Source organism: Castanea sativa, chromosome 10 (genome assembly GCF_040712315.1).
Source record: "Castanea sativa cultivar Marrone di Chiusa Pesio chromosome 10, ASM4071231v1".
Classification (NCBI taxonomy): Eukaryota; Viridiplantae; Streptophyta; class Magnoliopsida; order Fagales; family Fagaceae; genus Castanea; species Castanea sativa.
Window position 1 is genome coordinate 24728786 of NC_134022.1, and position 12484 is coordinate 24741269.

Below are 12484 nucleotides of genomic sequence, written 5' to 3' on the forward strand. Positions count from 1 at the left end.
AAAACGGAAAAAGGTATACTTAACTAAATCAAATTTTATGAGAGAGAGAGAAAGAGAGAGAGAGAGAGAGAGAGAGAGGTATAAATTCAAATAGGTATGTACATTTTCAAACTTAGTATGCTGAGTGCTGACTCCCCCGCATGACTTCTAAGACAACACAGTGTATAAAGTATACTCTATACATTAGGTGTTCTCTCAAAACATTAGGTGTCATATTATAGAATTAGAAAGTCATGGAAAAAATTGTATGCAACTCCCAAATTCCTCATTGAATTGCACAAAAGAAGCAGAGAGGTACCTGTGTACTTCCACACAAAATGTACCCACCAGAAGAAATAAGGTATATTTACAATTACAATGACAATAACAATAACAATTTATTAATAACCATCAATGATCCTTCCTTGAAATTGCATTCTCAGAAAGCCCTTAATATGTGATAAAAATTTTTTGGCGTGGATCTGCACTGTAGAAAACTTCACATTTTGGACATTGTCGTGGATTTACACTGGGTACTGAAGTCGAGTTAGGTGTTACAAGAAAGGAATGGTTAAAATCAGATATATTCAAATAGCCACCTTGAGTCCTTGGCTCAGTGCCTATAGCCCAAAGAGTAATAGCTAGCACAATAACACACAGCTGCAAAATAGGTACTACAAGTGTCAGTTTTATTTTCAGGAGAGAACAACCAATTTGTGGCTAAAACACTGATTCTTTTCAGAGTAAATTGACTAATTTCCCAAAAACTACATTGTAAGTTGCAAGTACCCAGATGCCAGAAAACAATAAGAAATTATTTCTGCTATGAAAATCTTGCCTCAAAGTAATCCAAAACAATAATGGAAACCAAATCCATACCCTAATATATATTTTATTAAATCCTTCTATTAAAATATCCCAAAAAATAAATTTATGCAGGACAAGAAAGTTTTTCTTGTCAAGACTAAACAAAATTAACAAAACTAAACCCACAGGCAGTACCCAAAAAAAAAAAAAAACCTGTACAAAAAAAGGGTCCATTTATAGTATTCAAATGATTTTCAAGCAAAAAATTCACTTTATGTGGGTGAGAAGTAATCAGAAAATTTAAATTATACTGTACGCTGCAATGTCAATCTTTCTACGTTGGATTTTCTTAAAAATCAGATAAATTGTTATCATTGTTTTCGTCCAGCATGGAGACTAGAACACCAACCAGCATATTTGTTTTTCTAGCTATATTGATATAGCCAATTTTGTTGATGTTATACAATCACAATCATAGAAGACAATATGTTTCTGCAATGCTGAAAGTGCGATAATATTATTTTTAAGTTCATAATCTTAGATGAAGATTCAAATACCTGTGGTACCAAAATCATGATTAGAATTGCGCGGCACATCTTTATATGGAAGATCACAAAAGTCTTGAACTCTGTATGGTTCTCGTCGATGTACTTGGTAAGTTCCTGTCTCAAGAGAAGGAATGTGGACAAGTATAACATGAGAACATATAGCTGCATCAGAAGTTTTAAGACAATAAGTAATTATAAGAAAGCATACTTCTGCCCAGTCCATCTTGAAGAAAATGGTGACAAGCACAGCAACTTCAAGGAAAAGAAGCGAGCAGATGGAGACAACGTACTGAAAACTAGTCAAGGATGCCTGAATAAATCATAAGATGCCCAAAAAAATTGAAGAAAATTTTGCAATAGAATTATGGAAAATGAGGCTTATCATGAAATTATTCCCAATGAAACAGGTGTTAACCTCAAGCTCTCCTCCCAAGACTAAAGCCCTTGAGGAAATTATTTTTATAGTAAGAAATGAAGCCTAAAGACTAAAAAGCCTAAAGAGTGCCACGCTTCAAGTTACAAGAAAATTGAAGAGGATACTATGCAAAGTGTATAATTGCTAATACAATTAGCAACCATACAACCAGAGAGAGTGCTCAGGCAGACAGCAATTCCCACGCCTAAACATGTGTATATAAACCTGATAAAGGAAAAAATATATGAATTTTCTTAGATATGCAGTAAAAATTATAGAGATATGCAAATTTGCAAGAACAGTATGAAAGGAAATAAGAGCCAGATATATATTTGTGAAGGAAAATTCCAATGCTTACGATTAAGTTATAATAAAAGTTGAATGTCATTGAGGAGCACTCTTTGCAAATTAAATTGGAACCGTAATTGTGGTTGAATTGGTTGTGTTCTTTTGAACAAATAAAATTTTTCTGCTCTATTTACTTTACTTAAAAAAAAAAAACTTTGAACCAATTCAGGCTTGAAGTTTTGCAGAGAAACTGTGTTTTTAAGGAGTAGAGAAGGGAAATTTACCAGGGTCTAGGTAGAAAAGAAACAGAAGGTAGGTCAGCAACCCCATCGTGCCACTTCTTGAGCAACCAAAGTGAGTATATGATCATTCCAACCCCACAAATATTCACTATCAGATTCACTGCCCTGATTGAGCTATGCAAGCAACACCTTCTACACCATGTCATGTTCTTCAACACAGTCTTTAACTCTCAGTTTCCTCCCATTTCAAATGAGTCTGCAGCTAGCTTAACTAAATCTAACGTGTCTCTTTTGAGCAATAAATTTGCTACAGTTTGCTTAGGTGTTTGGTTGAGATAGAAGGTGTGTTATTTTACCACCTGCCACAGGTGTTTGTGTTAGAGACAGAGACGGGGGGAGTAGGAACTGGGGAGTGACTACATATACACATGCCCACCTACCATTCAAAACAAAGCCTTTTTTCTTTCTTTTTTTCTTTTTTTTAACATTTAAAACATAGCTAATGAGGCAATATTAGCTCCATGTGTTTTCATTTATGCCAGCTTAACTTTTTGGATGACACTCGTCTTCAATAAAAAAATAGATCAAACAATCCGGGTTACCAAAATCTAGACGCATTCTATTAAGATTATTATGATTATTAATTTTGGCTTTTATACTTTATAGTCCAAGGCATGCAGTTCTTGTACTCTTATATATTTCTCAGTTTTGATTGATTCATGAAATAAAAAATGGAAAGACGTTTGTTTGCTACATTAGCCTTCTTTTTGTTAATGTTAATGCCGATGCCAACTAGCCATGTGAAATGTAATGATAACAACAGCTTGTGCAAAGTGCAATAATTTAAGTTGGGTCGTTTTAAGTTCATTGCTGCCATCGTGCGTGTCCTTGTCTCTCAATTGCAAAATCTTAAAATCTTGTGTGGTTTAGACAAAAAGGAAAATGAGAGACTCTCTAACGTGGAAAATTATTGTGTACTCTCGAAATATTATAAATGCGTACTCTCTCCTCTCACATAAATGGTAGGTCTCACTAATTAAATTCATAGTGAGACCCACTATTCATGTGAGAGGAGAAAATACGCATTTATAATATTTCAGGAGTACCTAATAATTTTCCCCCAACGTATTGAAGAACCCATTTTTTTGGAGGGGAGGGAGTGCTAAATTAAAATCAAGAAAAAAATCTCCACGTGTTCAAATTTATTTTATTCTTTTGTTTGGTAATACTTGTTAAGAATATTGGGTGCTTTCTTCGTAAGCAACGTTGATTGGTGAATATTTGAATTTATTAATAGACTTTGATTTATTCTTGAGTGAGGGCCGAGGGCGCTGGGTCTGTGAGTAGAGGTGGTCATTTGAATTAGAATTCAATAACAACAAATAATACCATAATTATCTGCTGGAGGATAAGGCATTGAACAATAATATTCATATATAATAGTTTTTTTTTCTTTTTGTTTAATAAAAAAATTATATTTACTTTATTATAACTTATATAATAGTATCCTCTCAAAAAATAATTATATAACATTTCAATAAAAAAATAATATCAAAACTAATACGATGATAGTTTTATATATCATCCTAATTAACACAAACCTTATCATCAATTAGTGGGGTGGGGAGGATAGTCTCCTACTTTACATTATACATCAATTGCATCTATTCCCACCAATACCATAAGAAACATTTGGCAAATCATAAACCAGTGCAATTTTAAATTAATTTAGTTTTACAAACTAAAGTAAAATAAAACCTATTACACACCACTGCGTACCCTTGGTGCGGTGGTCACTCCATAAGTATAATTGCTTGTGGGCTGTAAGAGGCAAGGGCCGAGGTTCAAGTCTCCAAGAGGGAGCTTCACACACATATGCACTTAAATTAGATTAGAGTAGAATTCTATCTTGTATATAAAAGAAAAAATTTTAAAAAAAATTAATTAATTTAGGTTTACAAACAAAAAATAAAATAAAACCTATTACACAGTTCACAATTAAGACTTACCAAACAGCCCCGCCTAGAATAAGAGCCCATTTGGTAGATGTGTTTAAAAACTGAAAATTGTTGTTTGAAAACATTTGTGAAAATACGTGTGGATAAAAAAGTATGTAAAAATATGTATAATATTATTTAAAAATTAAAAATTGTTATTTGAAAACACAAACCAAACACCCCCTAGATTACTACCACCTTTGGCAAATGCATTCTAGAGTGACATTTGGTGAGAAAACAAAAATTATCATAACTTTTAAAGATCATCTTATTGATACCCTTAAAGACATTTGTTAATAGACTAATTTAAAAAAAATTTAGTACCACTTGATTGCAAATATTTAAAAAGTAAATTGTCTATTTTTTTCTTTTTATATAAGAAAGTTATTAAAGATATTTTAAAAACCAATATCCTTAGTACCTCTGTTAACTTTCTCCAAACTTTTTATAGGTCTATTAGACTACATTTCCTCATGTACACCAAAGTCCAAAATGGTTGAAAATTAAATATTCAAACAGATCTAACTTGAACTAAAACTTTAATTAATAATCAATAGATCATGGAAACAATCGTTCAATATCAGCATCATCAATTACTGCTGATTAAGACACCTTACCAAGCATAGCTACAGCGACGATATTAAATTTCAGTAAAGCAAATGCAAATGTCTTTAGTAAAGAACCTGCAACCAAACTGCAATTATTCCTTTTTATGACGCAAGGATGGCCAATTATTGTCGTCGTTGAATGCAATCAAGAAAACAATAGCATTTGCAAACTACTAATAATTTAGCACCCACAGAAGAGATATTTTTTGGACACTTTGTGGCCCCTAAAGAATTTAATCTACCAGTATAAAAACATGCCTAAAGCACTAATTGGATAAAAGCTAATTAGCATGCCTGCAAAACAAAATTGCTACCCAAGTTCTTAACAAGAAATTATAACGAGGTTTAAGAAATGCACCACAACTTGAATCACATATTAAATAGCTAACCACAACCACTAATTCAAAAAGGCATGGAAATGATAAATAAGGGGGAAAAAAAAGCTTGTCTAGTATAAGAATCGAAGAGAACAAAGGCGTGACCACAGAAGCCAACACTGGAAGGTGATGGGTAACTCATTCCAGCTTTATCCTGTCCACATCATTGATCACCCCTTCAAGCTGTTACCAAGGAAACCATGGAAGATCACTTTAAACAAATAATAATAATAAAATAAAATAAATTTCTAGACATTGGAGTGACAGAAAATAGCTTCACAGCAACAGAACATGCATACCTTGACAATCTGTCTCAAGAAGTAGTCCCCATATCTCTTAGCTGGTCTAGATTCAACAACATGAATCATGTCCTGCAGCAATATAAAAAGATGACTTCCAGCACTCTTAATGATCCTCTTCTAAACATTTCAATTGCTCAACAACCTAGTCATGTTTGGCTTTTAACTTCATGTATGTTTAGCTTATTTATTACTTATATCTTAGCTACATAGACTGAAGTAAATCCAAGTCTTATTTTACTGAACATCAACATACATATGAGATATAACAAAAGAACATTAAATAGGCAGGGCCACTGAGCAAGAGAAGGCAAGGTCACAGTCACTAATAGTTTCCAGAGACTTGAACTACCATTTTATTATTCAACAAAAATGTTAGTACTACTTGTAATCCATATAAGGGTTGAAAATGTACGCGTTGACACAAAGTTAGGGATAAGGGTATGACTTCAGCTGACCATATTGCATTAAGTTAGGCTATGAAATTTCATATATATTTTGCAAGAACTCCATCAACAAGAGCTCAAAATTGTCTTTAAATTCAACCATATGATAAACTCTATTTTGCAGTCAAACTATTTCTGACCCATACAAGTTTCCCAAGGACCAAAAACAAAAAAAAGGAAATAAAATAACTGCAGAAGACAAACTGGCATACATCGTCAATGTAGAAATCCAAATCAGCATTGGATATAATTTTTCCATCGCCGTCAACAGCATGTGTCTTATGCTTGTATGTCATCAAGATAGTCCTGTAAGGCAAAGCAGGAAAATGCTCAAGATACCAATTTCACATGTTATCACACAAAGAAATAGGTATAAAGCCAATACTGTGTTTCTCATGAAATACCTCAACGTGGGTTCATCAACTTCCATATAGTTTGCAAGCTTCCCAAGAGAGATGGTTGAATACACTTTCAAGAAGGTCCTGACGCCTGATAATAACTGTTGTTGCTTCACCTCATAAAGGAATAGTTTCAACTGAAGCCTATAGGCATCCTGCAATAAATAAATGTAGTTGGTAAAATAAGAGAGAGAGCAAACATGCGACCAAACATATAGAGTAAGTTAAATAACCCAACCAAAGTATGCTTTAATTTTAGGTAACCCCACAATGTGGAAGGATGATTTTTATATTTATTTTTTATAAGTGTGGAAATATTGAGGATCATAAAATTAGTGAGATATTCATAATTGGCGAAGCCCATACCTTGTTCAGAATGTCTAAAGTTAAATTCATGGGGAATTATTAATGCTCACATGATGATGTTCCTAAACAATTCATTTCACATCTATTTAAGGACCAACCAGTTGATGTTTCCAAAGAATCAACAACAACCAAGCCTTAGTCCCAAAGAATCTAGCACCTAATATTAGTTCGCAAATTACTGAATACTGTTAATGATGAATAGAATACTTATCCAAAAAAACTGATGAATAGAATACTTAAATCATATAAAATTAGTTTTCATAAGAAATCTCTAAACTGGCTATTTTTCTTTCCCCTGCAATCCCCTTTTTGGCTTTAAAGTTACAATATCTAAAACAAAGTGGTTCATTTAGCCAATGAGAAAAGAATATCTTCAATTCTAATCTCAAAAAGAATTCTGCCAAAGACATCTGGTAGGGAAAAAAAGCCTAAAGGAGATGCACACTCTTAAGTCCAAATCCTTTCCAAGCATATAGGCTCCAAAATAAAAGGGCAGGTAAATACCTGGTTGTAATTTACAAGAGGCTCCTCAAAACTTGGAGCCGAGGGGGTAATGAACTTAGGGCATGCGTATGAGAAGAGCTCATCATAAATAGCAAATGCCTCATCATCATATCTTTGCATTCTGATCATCTTTTCACCATACTTCTCCCGCAACTGAGAGTTCACAGTTTCCTCAACAAGCTTCACTTGGGGACAAAGTGAAAGGCAAATAGCCAGCAAGGCATACATCTGCTCATTCTTCTTTAGTATTTGCTCATACTGTGGAGACTTCTGATGATATTGCTTGGTCTTGTAAATGTACAAAAGAATCTTATTGAATTCACGAATTGCTTCCACATACCTGAAAGATACATAACAGTAGACGTTGATATCAAAAAGTAGGGAATTGTAGTTTTATAGTAGTTTTATAACAAACAGAACAATTTAAATGAAAGTAGTTTTGTTGTCCACCCAAACTTAAAGAGACTCCTTTACTCTCAGAATTTCATACTGTTTTGTCAATCTTGGTGCTAATGTATTGTCAAAAAAACAATCTAAGAACTACAGTATTACTATATTTGTCTCATGTCTTATCCATGTCCCACTCCCCTGTTAATCTTGGTGCTTCCTAGGTTTCTTCTACCAATACAGACTCCCTAAAAAAAATTTCAATGTCTACTATTAGAGTTTCCATCATCTGAATTTGATTTCACAATCATAAATGATCATGGTTTCCATAAGATTTTTTTTTTTTTTTTTAACTTTTGCTACATGCTTGCACCTCTAAACTCTGCTGAGATGGCAAAATTCTAAATCATTGTTAGGACCAATACTTTGGAATTGGGGAAGTAACAACAGCCATCCACAACTTATATAATAGAAGACACTAGTGGGAATCCAAAAGCTTACTTTAATAACTAAAGAGTCAATAACGAATAGGAGTAAAATAACAAAGCTAAGAGAATAGATACAGAAATGGCACAAGATAGTAGATAACACTGCATATTTAGACAAGCAATAACAGCAAACATTCAAAAGGTGTTAAAATAGCTATAAATGAAAAGATAAAACAGCAAAATGGGTAAACATACCTCCGCAACATTAAATTGGCAAACCCATAATGATATATGGTGGTAATGTGACTTCCTATCACACTTGTATAAACACCTTGTTGACTAATGTCAATAGGCTGTAAACACTTTAGACCAGTGTGATAATCACCTAAAAGGCAATGAACCCTCAGCAATCCCACCATGCTGAAATAGCCCAATACCTTTAAGACATTACTCCCTCCATTGTAATCATATCCATCTGTCGAAGTAAATTGTTCCAAACCCTCTTTCTCCTGCTCAAGAATCTGAACGATCATGGACTTCTCCACAAGTGCTTGCAAGAAGTTGAGCACACCATACACATTCCAAGCCTGTATTAAAAACACCATGATGCAAATTTCAATCCACGGATTATGGGAAGAGATCAGAAGAGGAAGTACCAGTTGAGCTATAGCACACTGGTAATCCCCTATAGTTTCAAATGTAACAAATTAAACCCTTACCGTATTCTAAATCCTAAACATAACGTCGTTCGACTTAAATGGGTGGAGGTTTAATTAGTTACTTTTAAAAACTTTGTCACTATTGAAAACTATAAGGTTTAATTTGCTTTGTGTGAGTGAAGCCCAGATGCATGATTGAACTGTTGGAATGTTGGCGAGGTATGGCGAGCCTTGCCCTTGTGTGTCATGTGGGTAGAGCATATTTTGCAGACATTGTTTGATTGGATACATGCTCTAGGCAGCACCACCACCATTTCTTTTGTTGATTTTATTGACCATCTCTTTCCTTTTGAGTTGTATTCTTTGAAAAGGGTCCTGTACATAGTTTCTTTTTTTATTGTTTTTTTCTTCTTTTCTGTTTGTACATATTTTTCTGGCTACTTCATTTTTCTAATGAAGTAGTCTTTTCTTAATACAAGTCTTCTTACCTATCAAAAAAAAAAGGGCTAATAGCTAGGAAGCACGGACACTTCATTTAGGGTGAGGTACCTGTCGAACCGGCCATTTCATGTTATAATTTTTGTGTCCCTATGTGTACCCGTACCCGTGCCCATGCTTTCTAGGCTAATACACGTCCATTTTGTGTCTTTCCCTTTCTTTCTCCTAATTAATATTTTTTACTAATAAAAAGAATATAAGTTTATATACACAACAATTTTCACATCAGTTGAGTTGACAAGTTCTCACTAGTTCTTATCAGCCCAAACTAACATTACTTTTTTTACCTACCTACCAATAACAACTTGAAACATCGAAAGTTGTGAAATTTTTTTTGCAAAATTAGACTTATTGATGCCAAAATTTAATTTCTTATTTCTTATCACTCACTACATTTGTTCAAAACAATTAACTACAATGCAATTTGAAACTATATCAATTCAATTTATGCAATCAAAATCACCAACCGAGTAATCTATTCTCATAAAGCAATATAGAAACAAAAGAAGAAGAAGAAGATGAAATGACCTGATCGAATTGAGTGAGAAGCGCAATCTCTTGTTCAGTCTTGTTCTTCATCTTAGCTCTATACTGACAGAAGCTCTGAAACTGGTACACAAACTCATCCACCATATCCCAAAGCCACTGATTCGGCAGCTGCATGTTCACAACACCGTGAAGCACAACCTGAAACAAGCTACAGTAATTGTCCCACGAGTCGATCCTCTGCTTCAGCGTAGGTGAAAGCCTCGCGTACAAGTGCCGGAACCACATCTCGCGGTAGAGGAGGCAGAACACGTGGTCGTTGTCGACGTAGTGAGCGACGGCGTCCACCGAAGGCCACGGCGTGTCCTTGAAGAGTCGCTCGGAGAGTGTCTGGAACGAGGTCTCGTACATCTGGTGGATCTCGTACACGTTTTTCTCTCGGATGTGACGGTACAGGTGAACCACGAAGGATTTGACGGAGTCGGGCACGAAGTTCGGGTCGTACCCGAGGGCATCGGAGGAGGCTGCTGCTGGTGGAGCCGCCGAGTTGGGTGGTGCGTCGTCGTGATCGAAGTTCGCCATTTTTTCGGGGTTAGCAGAGTGTTTGAGGCTGAGAGAAAGAGGAATAGAGAGTGAGAGGTTAGGGTTTATGCGTCTGCGTTACTGTGGGGGAGAGAGAAAGAGAAACGGATCTACCGTTATTTGATATTTGGGTTTTTGGATTTGGATGACTGGACTATTGGTTATTGTGAATTTGTGAGAGACCCAAACACCCAAAATCCAATATTAGGCCTAACTGTATTTCTAGCCTCATAGGTTATAGCACAGCCGGCCTGATGGGCCCTTTTTTGTTTTGATAATTCATGGTTGAAGAAGAGGGGATTTGATTCATTTCAACTTATGTTGTTTTTGTTTGAAATTTCAGAAAATGTTAATGGAGTTACAAAATCGTGGCCTATTCTTAACATGAAACCATTTTCAATGGTAAATTTTCATGTGTTTCACGTTAACAATTTAGCATAGTTAATTAAATCAAGTCTGACCCGACTGGTCAAACTGATGAATTAGCGATTAGTAAATGTGTTTAGATTATTTATGTACTCTAAATTACTCATTTATTTGATAGTTAATTTTTTAAAAATAAATAGTTTTAGGAGTGTGGCTTAAGTCTAGTGTCCTGTACACTGGACTCAATAAGATGCTACCACATGGCAGCATCCTATTGGGTAATGCACAGGACACACAAGAAGTAAGAGCAACCACATCAGTTCTTTCATTTTACACATTCATTTTTACACTAAAAACCTACTTTTTCTATTTTACACATCTACTTTTACAAAACACTCACATCAATTTATCGATTTTACACATCTTTTAATTAAATAATCAATTTTCTCATATTTTTTATTATTTCCCTAACTACCCGGATATAAATACTCGCGTCTCTCTCTATCTATCCATTTCTGTTTGTTGCTCTCTCTCTCTATACTCTCCCTCTCCCCTGAGCTCTCAATCAACTCTCCCTCTCCCTCTCTCCCTCTCCCCTGAGCTCTCGATCAACTCTTCCTTTCTCCTGAAAAACTCTCCCTCTTGATCAACTCTGCCTATCTCCGATCCGCTCTGATCTATGAGCTCCAAGCTCCGATCCACGAGCTCCGATCCACGATCCACGAGCTTTGATCCACGAGCCACGAGCTCCGATCAACGAGTTCTGAGCTCCGATCCACGAGCTCCAATCTAGTCAAGCACCGATTTGTGTTTGTGTATCTCTGTTTTTTTTTTTTTTTTGAGCAAGTGTATCTCTGTGTTGTGTTGTGTTGATTTGTCTATGTGGATGTGTTTGTGTGTGAGTGTGTTTGTGTGCATCTAAGGAAAAAGAAGAAGATGAGCAGTTAACTGTTTGTTAAGCACGAAGAAGAGAGAAAAAAAACGAGCGAACGAAAATTAATAAACTAATGTATAAATGAGCTACAGTACCAGTATATATTTACACAGATATTGTAGCTCGTGTATGGATTTTCACATTTTTGCCCATTTATGCACCCACTGATGTGGGTGTTTTTTTGCATAAAATGTATAAAAGTTGTACTTTCTTTTATTTTAGAAGACTTTACATGAGCTGGTGTGGATGCTCTAAGCCTTTCTCCCTCGCTTAGAATGTAACTCTTAATTTATATAATGATTAAAGAAACATATAAAATTTTTAGATCATTTTCATTATTTTCAATTCAAATCTTTTATTTTTGCATTTTATTTTTCTTTACAATAATTATTTTTACTTTTACTTCTATAAACATCCTAGTATATATTTAACTTTTCTTTCATTTGTGGTCAAGTCTCATAAGCACCAATCCATTCACATGCAGCAATTTCCACGGCCTAATCGCGTGGAACAATTCTATGTTTGTAGGCTGCTTGGCTGGGAAGGCGACTCAAGATACGTTGAAAGTTGAAACCACCATTTTGAAGCTTGTCCTTGCTGGACTCTTTGCCAAAGTGGCAAAGTAACCGTTTCACAGTGTCATATTTAAAAAATAAAAATAAAAATAGTTTCTAAGAATGGTTATTAGATTTGCCATTTAAAATCAAGAAAAATGATATTTTCACAACATTTTTACAATAAATTCTAAGTGACAAGTTGTTATTATTGGGGAAAAAAAGTAATTTTAGTGTTAGGTTCAAATTTGAACTAATAACAACTAACCACCTGTAATCTGTTGTAAAAATGTAAAAATATGATATACATAACATC

At 34.7% G+C, this 12484-nt stretch overlaps 2 protein-coding genes across 3 annotated transcripts; both read right to left on the reverse strand.

The window, feature by feature from the left end:
* Positions 1-243: 243 nt before the first annotated feature.
* Positions 244-2926, reverse strand: LOC142613880 (tetraspanin-19-like). 2 transcript variants are annotated; one of them, XM_075786395.1, is made up of 5 exons: positions 2322-2909; positions 1875-1974; positions 1543-1623; positions 1344-1448; positions 244-639 (listed from the first exon to the last, which is right to left on the reverse strand). In XM_075786395.1, the coding sequence occupies exons 1-5, from the start codon at positions 2483-2485 to the stop codon at positions 430-432; spliced, it is 660 nt and encodes a 219-aa protein (XP_075642510.1). In that variant the 5' UTR covers positions 2486-2909; the 3' UTR covers positions 244-429. The 2 variants fall into 2 exon arrangements, with proteins under 2 accessions (XP_075642510.1, XP_075642512.1); XM_075786397.1 differs by lacking the exon at positions 1875-1974 and having other exon boundaries at positions 1543-1630; positions 2322-2926.
* A 2228-nt stretch (positions 2927-5154) lies between these two features.
* Positions 5155-10438, reverse strand: LOC142613214 (uncharacterized). The gene is made up of 7 exons (XM_075785452.1): positions 9775-10438; positions 8345-8676; positions 7275-7614; positions 6411-6559; positions 6219-6312; positions 5561-5632; positions 5155-5444 (listed from the first exon to the last, which is right to left on the reverse strand). The coding sequence occupies exons 1-7, from the start codon at positions 10312-10314 to the stop codon at positions 5400-5402; spliced, it is 1572 nt and encodes a 523-aa protein (XP_075641567.1). The 5' UTR covers positions 10315-10438; the 3' UTR covers positions 5155-5399.
* Between the last annotated feature and the right edge of the window lie 2046 nt (positions 10439-12484).